The sequence below is a fragment of the Schistocerca piceifrons genome, chromosome 4 (genome assembly GCF_021461385.2).
Source record: "Schistocerca piceifrons isolate TAMUIC-IGC-003096 chromosome 4, iqSchPice1.1, whole genome shotgun sequence".
NCBI classification, from domain to species: Eukaryota; Metazoa; Arthropoda; class Insecta; order Orthoptera; family Acrididae; genus Schistocerca; species Schistocerca piceifrons.
The window spans coordinates 409890373-409903803 of record NC_060141.1 but is presented as its reverse complement, the minus strand read 5'-3'; the positions used below and the strand labels follow the sequence as shown (position 1 = coordinate 409903803).

At 44.3% G+C, this 13431-nt stretch overlaps 1 protein-coding gene across 4 annotated transcripts in view; it reads right to left on the bottom strand.

The window, feature by feature from the left end:
- LOC124796451 (L-lactate dehydrogenase) overlaps positions 1-13431 on the bottom strand; it is a 321578-nt gene that overhangs the window by 76016 nt on the left and 232131 nt on the right. The window contains exon 1 of one of the 4 annotated variants that reach the window (XM_047260667.1): positions 5160-5297. The exons of 1 other annotated variant lie outside the window; for it this stretch is intronic. Coding sequence is in view for 1 of the 3 variants with exons in the window: in XM_047260665.1 (XP_047116621.1) it covers positions 5133-5139 (7 nt within the window). In the remaining 2 variants the exon portion in view is untranslated. Of the gene's footprint in view, positions 1-1899; positions 2045-5132; positions 5298-13431 lie in introns of those variants that run through there. 2 more of the 4 variants (XM_047260665.1, XM_047260666.1) reach the window with 2 other exon arrangements.

The window sequence follows — 13431 nt, the reverse complement described above, 5'->3', positions numbered from 1 at the left end:
TGGTTTTAAGGAGTTTTTCAATTTTGAGGACTCTGTACAAGAAACCGCGTATCTTTTTGGTGAACCATCTGCTAAAGGCTCCGCTAACAGCATAATGTCAATAGCCTCACGAACCAGAGTTTCACTTTCGTCTCTCTGTCTACCCCTACACACCACCTACGCCCCTACGCGCAGAATTTCATCCTGTGACACGAACAACCATCACACTTCGTGGCCTCTACAGCGCGAGTTTAACTTGCGTCTCCCTCCGTCGCTCCGGTATCTATTCTGTGCGATATCAAGAGCCGCCAGCGCACAGCTGAGGTATTTTCAGATCCGGAGACCACACACGGCAAGCAGCTGGCTCCTTTTTGCACGTCCTTGGAATGACCTCGAATCGCCCTCTGTGTGCACGCAGCCATCGATCCACTTTCAGCCACCTGCCTACCGCCGCCTTGCTTCACCCTCCGGTGCGTATCCTGCGTGAAAGTGGGTCAGGTAATCGTCGCAGTGCGCGCACGCACTACGTTGCCTACAGCTGGCGCAGCCCGAAACGAGCTCCTACGCACACTTGCCACTAGGTTAATGACACATTACGCCCAGCAAAATGCACCGCTTTTGTCTTTTTGTACAGCAGCCTCGGCTGTCCAGTGGACTTCAAAAAATATATAGAATACCCCAAACGACGCAAGGTAACAGTAAAAGCAGCCACGTTTCTTGCTGCTGTTCATTTTCCCTATTTACAAGAGCGAACAACGTTGTATACCCGTATACAGTAGGCAATACTACGTGCTTAATAATGCTGCTGTCGCCCTCTAGTTATTACGCGGTCACAGAGGTCTGTTGCATGATCTGGTGTGTTCGCACTGACCCGGGTTTAAGACTAAACTAGTTGCGACAACCTTTTCGAGGTGGTTGTAGCTGCTTTGGGTCACTAAACGGCAATGGCCATGAGCGCCATATCACAATTTTAAAGTCAATCAATCACCAGATGAAGTTTGAGTCGATAATACTCACGAGCCTAACCGACGGGAGTAGAAGGATGGCGAAAAACTATCACATCCCCTTTGAGGACGATGCTCAAATGGCTCAAAATTAAATTTCCTTCGCCACATTATTGGTTCAAATGGCTCTGAGCTCTACGGGACTTAACATCTGAGGTAATCAGTCCCCTAGGACTTACAACTACTTAAACCTAGCTAACCCAAGGACATCACACACATCCATGCCCGAGGCAGGATTCGATCCTGCGACCGTAGCGGTCGCGCAGTTCCGCACTGAAGCGCCTGGAATCACTCTGCCGCAGCGGCCGGCGCCATATTATTAAGACGAATAAAAAGTAAAACGTAATCTACAGCTCGTGCTATATCTGCTAAACTAGCTGACAATTCAGATGGCAAATTTACAATAAAACGTAAACGGTTACAAAATCAGCATTGGGTCAGAAAATCGCGCACTGTTAGTGTTTGGTTGCAGTAGGCATAGAGTGGTGTGGAGTCTCCACTTAAATAACGGCTCCTGAATGACAGTGCCAGTACGCAGCCTAGGTACTGAGTATCTCCGCGCGACGAGAGGGGTCACAGGAAGTCTCTAAGCCATTGGGAGATCTTTAATTTCCAGGAGTTTGTTGCCCCATATAGAAGGCCAGTGTTCATGTCCAAGGGGTCACACAACCTCCTCGAGGTAATGGTTACAAATGCAGTATCGAAAGACGCACCTACAACGATAAGCGGACTCTACTAGTGGACGTGGGATAGGTTAAGGCGGTGAACGAAGATCGGCCGCAGTGGAAGGCCGTCACTTTCAGCTGTTCACAACAGATTTCACACACGGCGCTAGAGGACGCCGGTCCCTTATCGCAATCGCAGCACCCAGCACAGGGCAGAATTAGTAAGCGAAGTTGGCTGGTGCGGCACTTACCGAGAGCAGAGGACTCAGTGCAGAAGATAGAGCAACCCACGACCTGCCAGGAACGGTCGCGCACGGCTACTGAGCCGAGGTAACAGCTGATAGGCGGGAAACTGGCACGACAGCCAGGGCACCGGCGGGGCAGGCACTGTTCAGCGAATCGCAGCGCGAGGATCCGGCCGCTGGAGTGACGTCACGCACCAGCCGGTTCGCGCAAGCGGTGTGTCCCCTCTATAGCGCGAAACACGCCTTCTTTCTAAATACGGTGAGTGGCCACTTCACAGGAAGGGGACGGTATATCCAGATAAATCGTACCTCGTAAATCTTAGCGACAGTCCTCAGCTGCGATAACAGGTGTACTGTGACAAGTGAATACAGTTTTTAATCGATATTACTCGTCCTTTCAGAGCTCAGAAGATTTCCTGAAAATACAGCAGAAGTTAAAATTCTTAGCTACTCTCGTGCCGAACTTTCCAATACCGCAGCATCCGTTTGCTCGGTAGTTTTATTTGTACTTTGTCCGCCTACTGGTAGCTCTGTGTCATTATCGCCCGACGACGGATGTGCGCAATACTGAACGCGGAACAATACGCAGCCAGCCTTGAATAGTGGTCTACGAAACACCTCGCGCTAAACAAAAGAATAATACTCTCTCAGGTTCTGGAGACTGCCAGATCGTAACAGATATGGTCATATTAACGACTGGGCATTTCCTTACGATTCCGATCGAAGGAAGGAACTGAGCCGGCCGCTGTGGCCGAGCGGTTCTAGGCGCTTCATTCCGGAACCGCGCTGCTGCTACGGTCGCAGGTCCGAATCCTGCCTCGGGCATGGATGTGTGTGATGCCCTTAGGTTAGTTAGGTTTAAGTAGTTCTAAGTCTAGGTGACTGATGACCTCAGATACTTAGGTCCCATAGTGCTTAGAGCCATTTCAACCATTTTTTGAAGGAACTGAGGTCAGTAGTACATGCCAGAATGCTTGTATTACTGAAGAGATGTCCATCGCACAGTCTCTGATATCCACGTTCTACATTAAGAAACCACTGCAGTGCCGAAAGAGAATTTATGCGTTTCACAGATCATATTCGTGAGAAATTTTACGGTGATTAACGTAAAGGAAGTTAAGGATTTAACATTCTGCCAAGCACGGGGTCATTAAGGTCGAACGCGAGCTCTAATTGAACAAGGTTCGGAAATTAATTCGACAGCATCCTTTTCGAAGGAACCACCCCAGTATGCGTTCTAAGCTATTCAGGGAAATCGTTGAAACAATCTTTATGAATGGGGAGGAATTTGTACGTATTCCTCCCGAAAGCGGTCTAGTGCCCTATTACCGATGCGTAACCTCGTTGGGTGAATATGAAACATGAGATTTGTTCAACTGTTACACTCGTCAGCGTGGTTTGTATGTTTGCAATTGACTGCTATTCATATATCATCAACAGTACGGAACGTGGTATCAAGAAATCAGAGCTTAATAAGCCATCGGTAACTGGAGTTACGAGAACATGAAATCTAGATTGTCGAAGGAAATACTACATGTATCTGCTTGCTACTGCGTCTCTCTAAAGCCTCTAATTTTAGTTTTAAAAAAGTAAGATAAGCTTTTATTGAATTTAGTTGTAGCGGGGCGCTTTTGTTGCCTTATACACCAGTATGTTATGCGTCGAACATCTGTACACAAACACTAGCTATATTTAGTTTCGACATGGATAATGACACTCGAATCGTAAAAACATAATTCCATTTCAGGCAGAGCGGATAAATAACAAAAAATGGTTCAAATGGCTCTGAGCACAATGGGACTTAACATCTGAGGTCATCAGTCCCCTAGAACTAACTACTTAAACCTAACTAACCTAAGGACATCAGACACATCCATGCCCGAGGCAGGATTCGAACCTGCAACCGTAGCGGTAGCGTGGTTCCAGACTGAAGCGCCTAGAACCGCTCGGTCACACCGGCCGGCCGGATAAATAACCATATGTACTGTGAAAAACTGATAACGATGACAATATTTTAGCGAAAAGCTTTTTGCTGAGAGGAAAAATGAAGAGAAATAAAACATTACACTTTATATAGACGCAGCACACCAATCTGAACTGGGAAAGAACGTCCAAATGCAGCGGTATGCATGCATTTTGCGGTAAGAAGCCACTGGCGCACAACAGATGCAAACCTTTTATATCGTCTCCATCGTCTTTTACTTAACGTAATACACTACACTAGCAACGAAATTATATATTTTTTTAAATTCCTCGAGAATTATTTAGAGAATAACAACCCTTGCGTAGCCAATAGCTGCAGTGTAAGAACTATATTGGCAGCAAGCCGGACGTGAACAAAGACGGCGTTCGCACGGAAAATGTGTAAGTCAATACACCGAGTATGGAGAAACTATATTAAGCAATCAGTTCTTAATACTGCTGCTTTAATATCGCTTCCGAAATAGTGACGAGTTTTTCCCACCACTCGATCCTTTGGCTCATAACCTCACTTGAATAGTGACTGACTTTCTGACTTGGAAGGCGAGACGGATCGATCTTGGTTGGTCAACAACCGAACGCTTGAGACTCAAAAAGTAAAGTTAGGATTCAAATCTGCCTACGGTTATCGCATACATTTTAATTTCAATAACCGCCGGGGGCTAATGCTAACGTAGGTTTTTTCCCTCCTTTTTCGACAGGACGAAGGGTGATACTATTCCCCCCCCCCCCCCCCCCCCCCCCGAAAAAAAATTGTTGAGTCGCAGGAATGCGAACCTAGCAAAAAATTAAAAATCAAGTTAAAATGTATAAAGAGCAGACCGAAGTAAACTCTCACCTTCACTTCACATTGTTCGCTGGACAGATCAATCCAATCTCCAATTAGAGAGCAATTTACGGACAAAGATGACCTGCATGTATTTAAATTTTAACAATAGCCTGTGCGCAGTGTGGCGCCATAAATTTCAACAAGCCCAAAAATAGCCACCGATTTTTAATAAGAGAAACAGAACAGTCATTACAAATACAAAAAAGAAAAAAAAAAGATGGTGTAGATAGACGAATTACTTAAGAAAGGTAGAAACAGTACGATATATATTTATGAAGGAAATTATTAGGTATTTTAAAAGCGATAAATTGAAGTGCGTTGACACATAAATGGGCGTGCCACTTGCCAGTATTAAATTTAAACTGCTGAGTAAGCAGTTACATATAGCCGTCAGTGAAGGGGTTAAAGTGCCGTTTGGTAGCTTACGTACCACTCATGGTCCCCGAGACTCACGTACCTCAGTGTCGGAAAGAAAACTCGCCGAACTTCCTCCCGAGCCGCCTTTATCCCGTCGCGAATAGGCGCGGGCGCGAGTTTCCAAGGTGCCCTTGAGCGTACGGAGTGAGTCAAGCCAGCGACGCGCGCCGCTGCTGCTCCTCTACAACGGGAAGCCAGCAGGGGCGAAGCGGCGGTGGGGAGCGCGGCTGACTAGCGCGGTGCGCGTGGAGCTGAAACAGCTGAGCGGCGACACGCGACGCCGACTCGCGCGCTGACAGTTCGGGGAAAATAGACGCGGCGGGGCCACGCCTCCGGCCGTTGCGCCCTCGTTGCGTCAGCCGGCGCAGAGGTGCCGCTGTGACCACGTGCACGTAAGCCACCCTTCCCTGCCCACCCCGCATGTGCGCGGGGCGCTGCGCTGGTCTCGTCACGTGCGCCACGCGCCGGTAAATGTGGAACTCCAGGAAGCGACATGACGCGACGTCGGATCGCATACCGCAAAACTGCACGCGCTTGTGCAACTTCCGCACGACGGCACCGAGTTCCCATTACATTCTTCGTGTGATCTACCGTTAAATGCTCGGATACGTGTACGTCGTTAGTAACTCGCTCGACACCATAGTAAACGGTACAATGCGCTTCATGACATTTTTAGTTGCAGCCTTTTCACACGTACATCTGCATTTACGCTCAGCGAACCTCTGCACACCGTATGGAGGAGGGTACTTCGCACATAACTGACTGAGCCTCTGTACGCGCACTATTCTCAGATTTCCGTCCCATTTCAACTTTAGTTGCGAAGCTATTAGCTAATTACATTGTTATAAATATATGTCAATTACGCAAAAAAGTGAGACGTATCGAAAATCATCTATATTTAGATACGTATCAGTACAAGTAACATATACTTGAACTTCTTCGCCAAGATCGTTTGTAAACAACCTTAATTGTCGATTACCAGTTTCGAAGATTGGTTACCATTTTCATATCTCGGTAAAAGGTTATTACATATCTCCTATACCAGCTCAGCTGCAAAATTACTCTTTCTAAAACATTGCGAGGTATGTGAGAGACACGATGAACGATGCATCGGCAAGTCAAGGTTAAAATCACAAGATACAGAGTAATTGCCATATCCTCGTGTTCCCTAGCACACACTGCAGTGTACGTTACAGCCAGGGTACCGCTGGACTGCAGTGAAGTACAAACTGGTGTTTGATATGAGACACGAACATTTGGCGAACTACTCTGTATGTTGTGATTTTAACCTTACTTGCCGATGCATCATTCATCTCGTCTCTCACACACCGAGCAATGTTTTAGAAAGAGTACTTGTACAGCTGGTATAGGAGACACGTATCAACGTTTTATCGAGATCTGAAGATGGTAACCATGCTTATCGAAACTGGTAGTCGACAATGAAGGTTGTGAACAAGTGATCTGGGCTAAGATGTGCACCATCTCTCAAGTAATTATTACGGATTTCCGCTTAACACTCAAGAAGAGTAAACTAACAAATAATACGGGGAGTTCATAAAGTCTCTCCACAGTGCCGTATGCCGCAGTGAAGATACTGAAACGATACTCAGTGAAATACAAGTTATTAATTTATTGAATATTCATTTTTATTTACAAATTGTCACATTAAATGTTGAAAGTGTCCCCCTGTTGTTGAATATACAGTTCAATTCGTCTAATCATGTTTCCAAACACAAGCTGTAACATTTCTTCTGTAACAGAAACAGTGAAAGTGGATATTGCAGTTTTCAATTCATCGATGGATTGTGGACGGTTTTTATAGACAGTTGCTTTCGCTGCACCCCAGAAGAAAAAGTCAGGTGGTGTTAGGTCAGGCGTTCGTGGAGGCCAAAGTCCCTGTGAAATTATGCGATCACCTAAAACATCAGCAAGCAGTGACATTGAAACGTCAGTAGCACGCGCGGTTGCACCATCTTGTTGAAAATAACAGTTCAGTATTTCACTTAACACAAGTTCTCCTACGAATTGGTACAGAATATCACTGCAGTATCGTTGTGCGTTTATTGTTTCGTTGACAAATATGGGACCCACAACCGACGTCTAGAAATTGCAATCCAAACTCCTATTTTCACAGAACGAAGTGGTTCCTCATTAATACACAATGGATTTGCAGCACTCCACATACGAGAATTGTGAGAATTCATGTACACGGATAAATGAAACCACGTCTCGTCATTAAGAACATCCCTTCCATTTTGTTGAACGAAATTTTTGAACCACTGACAATAATGCAGTCTCTTGCCATGATCAGTATTTTTCAGTTTGTCACTTTGTATGGGAAAATTCTAATTTTTCCTTACTGCTGTGTGGGCCGTTCCGACACTAACATCGATTTCCTGGGCGAGTTTTCTTACTGACTTCTTCGGACTCATGGACATTTTATCGGAAATATCGATTAGTTTATCCTCAGACAAGACGCTAGGACGACCACTTCTCGGTGCATCTGTCACTGAACCCGTACTTCGAAATTTGTTAATCAAATCTCGCACAGTATCGCGATGTGGGAGTGTTGTCTCCGGGAAAACTGAATTAAATGTTTGACGAACTGAAACTGTGTAATTACCGCCAGCTTTGAACACTTGTTCGACTAAAAACACACGTTCTTCAATGGTTAGCATGTTAACAGCGACAAAAACGGAACAAACGAACAAAGGAACTAAAACGTTCACGTCAATACGTAACGACACACACCAACGATACTACTGACGCTAGCTGAGAAACGAAACAGTGGAATGTTGGGAGAGTCCACTGGAAGGGAAGTAACCCAGGCAGGTGAACAATCATACGGCACTGCGGAGAGACTTTTTGAACACCCCATATAAACACATGAATTTTCGTGTTCTTGTGCTGAGGATTCTCACGTGTGCTGCTCGAGATGTACGACAGAAGCAGGAGTGTTGCGTACGCTACCTCGTACACTGATACTTTAAATCACATAATAGAGCCAGAAGGAAGTCTTACGTCATCCAAATATTCCCAGCTGAGTGCTCTGATACGCTCTTAACCTTTTTTGATGAATGTACTGACATGCAATAGTGCATCTCTGACTATTTTAATGGCTGCTGTCATGCTTCTTTCCTACCGACTCCAATGGCGGAAGTAGTATTCTAAAACCAGTCGCACTCGCTGCTTTAGTGAGATTCCCTTAAGGTGCACTTCCCCAGATCTCTCCTGCTAAATCGAAGTATTTTATTCGCCCTCCATACTACTGATGTGAGTCTCCAGAAGTTTACCACCGAACTTTTAGTCTTTTATTTCCCGGTCCTTATCTCTGCTATAGGCACGAGCTCGCATTTATTCATTCAGAAACAGAAACACCAGATGGCAATGCTCTGAGTCGTTTTGCATTTCCTTAAGACCATCCACAGGCGATATTTTCATGCAGAGATAGCAACACCATGAGCCATCAGAGCGAAAGTGCCATAGTGAATAAAGCTTTCATGCCTAATGAGAACATAAGAACTGTTCGTACGTTCAACGTCTGGATCATAACTTTTTATTACCGAGAACCTGTTTCAATGTGCGCTGCAGGTCATCTTCAGGTATAAACTGGAACACAAGAAAGGCAACAACACTAAGAAAATACAAAAGTGTGATATTACAAACGTTACGATCGAAAGTTCCAACACATTATTACGAAACCACACATACCTGGCGTCGCCAGGAGCAGTTTGCCAACTAACGTTAAATACAAGCTTGTGGTGAGGGAAAAAATTTGTACAGCCCTGTGTGTAACTCATGCGGTCGTATATTAGAACAGTGTAGGTGAGATTCCTCCACCATAAAATGAAAATAATGAATGAAAACTAATTAAAAGACAAGTTACTATAATACATTTCAGTATATATGATGGGTTACAGAAAAGATAAACACATTTAATAACAACCTCAAAGTACATTACGCATTGCACATTTTAGTTCTTGTTCATACATTTTAAAAGACAGTGTAAACTTAACAGACGTGTCTATTTTGCACATCTGGAATCCTACATCTGTCAAAATACAACTTTAAGAATTTGCCTTCATTTTAATAAATGCAAACACAGTAAAGACTTTTACTGTAAGTTAGAAAAATGGAGAAAAAATAAATGTAATTACAAAACTGCAGCTTTTAGCAGAAAATTACTATAAGTGAACGACAATGGCAAAGAATAATAGTTTGAGAAAACGTAGTGGCCCCTAGTGTGTTCTAGAGTTTATCAGCCAAAATGTCTTCGAACGAGTCACAGCGTGGAAACAGAAGAATCGTCGTATAAACTGCCAAAAAACGTATCCGCCATTATTTCGCGGAAAGTCGTGCGGTAAGTTATTTCTCTCAAGGTGCACGAAGGAAATTGGCACACAAGCAATCACAAATCTTAGGAAACTCTAGTTAACTGTTTCTGTGAAAGGCATCGTGTATTCAAATTGGTATTAAATTTTATTTTGAGAGGTAAAGACGAAGTCTGTGGAGTAAGCTCGTGCCGGAACTATCGGGTTTTCCACTCGCCTTGCCACTAGGGCAGGTGGGGGGGGAGGGGGGGCGAAGGGTGGCCGGCCTCTTGCTCAAGCCACCTTTAACTCTGGGTAAGTTCCTCGGACCCTCTATACTCAAGTGATAGCAAGCAGGTCTGCTGATAACATGTCGATATGCCTATTACCCCAGATAATTTCGATATATATCGGCAAGATATTCTTCCCCGATATATCGGTATGTCGATGTCAAAATGTCAATATCGAGTGATATTTTTCTTTTATATTATAGTTTTTTTCGCAATTTTCGGTAAATATTTGCAATGTTTCTTGTGAAATTGAAGTGGAAAATAATTTTACTTTCACTGTGTTACCGGGTCTTACTACCCTTTGGGCTTTCATCACGTCCAGTCTCTCCCTGACTCTGAAGTACACTACTGGCCATTAAAATTGCTACAGCACGAAAATGACGTGCTACAGACGCGAAATTTAACCTACAGGAAGAAGATGCTGTGGTATGCAAATGATTAGCTTTTCAGAGCATTCACACAAGGTTGGCACCGGTGGCGACACCTACAACGTGCTGACATGAGGAAAGTTTCCAACCGATTTCTCATACACAAACAGCAGTTGACCGGCGCTGCCTGGTGAAACGTTGTTGTGATGCCACATGTAAGGAGGAGAAATGCGTACCATCACGTTTCCGACTTCGATAAAGGTCGGATTGTAGCCTATCGCGATTGCGATTTATCGTATCGCGACAATGCTGCTCGCGTTGGTCGAGATCCAATGACTGTTAGCAGAGTATGGAATCGGTGGGTTCAGGAGGGTAATACGGAATGCCGTGCTGGATCCCAACGGCCTCGAATCACTAGCAGTCGAGATGACAGGCATCTTGTCCGCATGGCTGTAACGGATCGTGCAGCCACGTCTCGATCCCTGAGTGAACAGATGGGTGTAGTCAACGACGAACCTGGTTGCACGAATGGCAAAACCTCATTTTTTCGGATGAATCCAGGTTCTGTTTACAGCACCATGATGGTCGCATCCGTGTTTGGCGACATCGCGGTGAACGCACATTGGAAGCGTGTGTTCGTCATCGCCATACTGGCGTATCACCAGGCGTGCGTGATGGTATGGGGTGCCATTGGTTACACGTCTCTGTCACCTCTTGTTGACATTGACGGCACTTTGAACAGTGGACGTTACATTTCAGAAGTGTTACTACCCGTGGCTCTACCCTTCATTCGATCACTGCGAAACCCTACATTTCAGCAGGATAACGCACGAACGCATGTTGCAGGTCCTGTACGGGCCTTTCTGGATACAGAAAATGTTCGACTGCTGCCCTGCCAACACCTTCTTCAGATCTCTCACCAACTGAAAACGTCTAGTCAATGGCGGCCGAGAAACTGGCTCGTCACAACACGCCAGTCACTACACTTTATGAACTGTGGTATCGTGTTGAAACAGAATGGGCAGCTGTACCTGTACACGCCATCCAAGCTCTGTTTGACTCAATGCCCAGGCGTATCAAGGCCGTTATTACGGCCAGAGATGGTTGTTCTGGGTACTGATTTCTCGGGATCTATGCACCCAAACTGCGTGAAAATGTAATCCCATGTCAGCTCTTGTATAATATATCAGTCCAATGAATACCCGTTTATCATCTGTATTTCTTCTTGGTGTAGAAATTTTAATGGCCAGTAGTGTATATGTGGCAGTGCGGGTGGCGCGGTGTAAATGGTATAACAAGGCTCCTGCTGTGAAGAAATAGCACACCGGTTACGTTGAAAAAATTTTAAAGCAGCTAGTCTGCTATTTCTTTACAATAGTTTTCTTCAAAAACAATAGCAGAAAATCTAAATGACGAGATTACTCTTTGCTGGGCTACCAACAAAAACTGCAACCTTTAGCTTCACCTCACAATTTTGATACATCAGCGTGAAAAAAGGTTTATTTCGACGTGTATCAGATGACAAACTAAAAAAGATAAGGGTTCGAGCTTAACTGGAATGAAATATATCATAACAATACACCATGTACACTGTTGTTAATTAACAACACAACAGCCAACCAAAAAGGTATTGTAATAGAAGCTTTTCACCTGCACAAAATTCCACAATTAACTTACAAATTTTCAAATTATGTGTTTTTATTTCAATTCTTGCTCAAAGGGGGAAAGGCAGGCTGCTAGTTTATCGATGTGCAGAATGTCTAATTATAAATCAATACTTAAACATATAACTCTAAAACCAGCAGTATATTTACCATTTGCAGCCGAAGTTTTTATGGTCTGATATGTTGATATTTCTCCTTCGACACACGAGGCCGTCGTGGAGGGACTGGAGAGGCAGGAAGTCCCCGCCCCTATCTGGTTTTGAACATGAGACCTCTAAGGGCAAGAGTTCAATGCTCTGAAGTTTCGACCACACAGCCACAAATTTTATGTTAGGAGTTCGTAATATAGTGATAACTGGTAACTAAAATATGACTGTTAGGCCAGATTGTTTGTAGTTACAACACACTGATATGTAAATTACAGCAAATAAAGACTAAGTAAGACGAGACGAAAAAGTAATATTAGTGATAATTATGTCAGGCTAACTGCCTCGGTAGCTAAGTGAAAAGATGTCAGACTACAAATCCAGAGATCTCTGCTTCAGTCCTCCTTTGATGCTGGTATTGTCCCTGTAGTGTACCGCTCCTTTCACCTCTGAGATTTCGTATACGAGAAAAATGACAGGTTGTGGCTCGGTTCAAAGTCCACTTCAAATTGTGAGTCCGCCACATTATCGGCTGGGTAAGGCAGTTGGAAAGTCGGAAATAAGGGAAGGGCAGGGCACAGCCGCCATAGGACTACGACTAGCGATGCATTGCGGTGTTCAAAGCAACCTCCAGACTTAGGGCATATTAATCCTGTATTTAATTTTATTACTTAATAACAAAACGTAAACAAGTCTCACCTCCTGTTAACCACCCTACGGAGGAGCTCGAGCTCAATTGCACTATCCTTTCACAAATCATTCACATTCACCCTCTCTAAAACTGAATTTAGGTGTTCGTTCCATTTCATGTCCTTTCGAAACGTTATCCCTAGACGTGTAATGGCCGCGATAGTGTTTTGTTCCTAATGCTGTAGTCGAAAAATTCGGTTTGTTTTTAGAGCATTATCTTTTTTCCGACTGTGGGGGCGAAATGCCACTCATAACGGTCTCTAAGGTGTGTGTAAATTTCGGTTAAGTCATTCTGGGTTTCCATATAGTTATTGATCATCACTTTCGCCTTGATGCACGAAACTTCGTAGCCGATGACAGTATACGGTATTCTACCTATGGAGAATTTGTCAAATTACACATTTACATAAAACGACACTTTCACATTGTTATGAGTCAAAAGTGTCTTTCGTTGTAACGCTTTTCATGAATCTTAGGAGACCAAACCAACCAACCAACCAACCAACCAACCAACCCAATCAACTCCCCATGATGCAGTACTAATTGCAATATAGTTATTGTGTACAATGATAGTTGAAGTCGCCGTGTTTCGTACTCGATGCCTCCCAAAGCACTTAATTTGTGCACAGAAGCTGCCCTTTTTACGCTTAATCATTTTGGAGAATGCCACTTGATCCTGGTCAATAATTTTACATACATAATCTTTTTATTCTCAGTATAAACGAAGCGAAGTAGGATACTTACCAGTCATAAGGAACTGCTGCAGCTGGTCCCGGCGGAGGTTCGAGTCCTCCCTCGGGCATTGGTGTGTGTGTTTGTCCTTAGGATAACTTAGGTTAAGTAG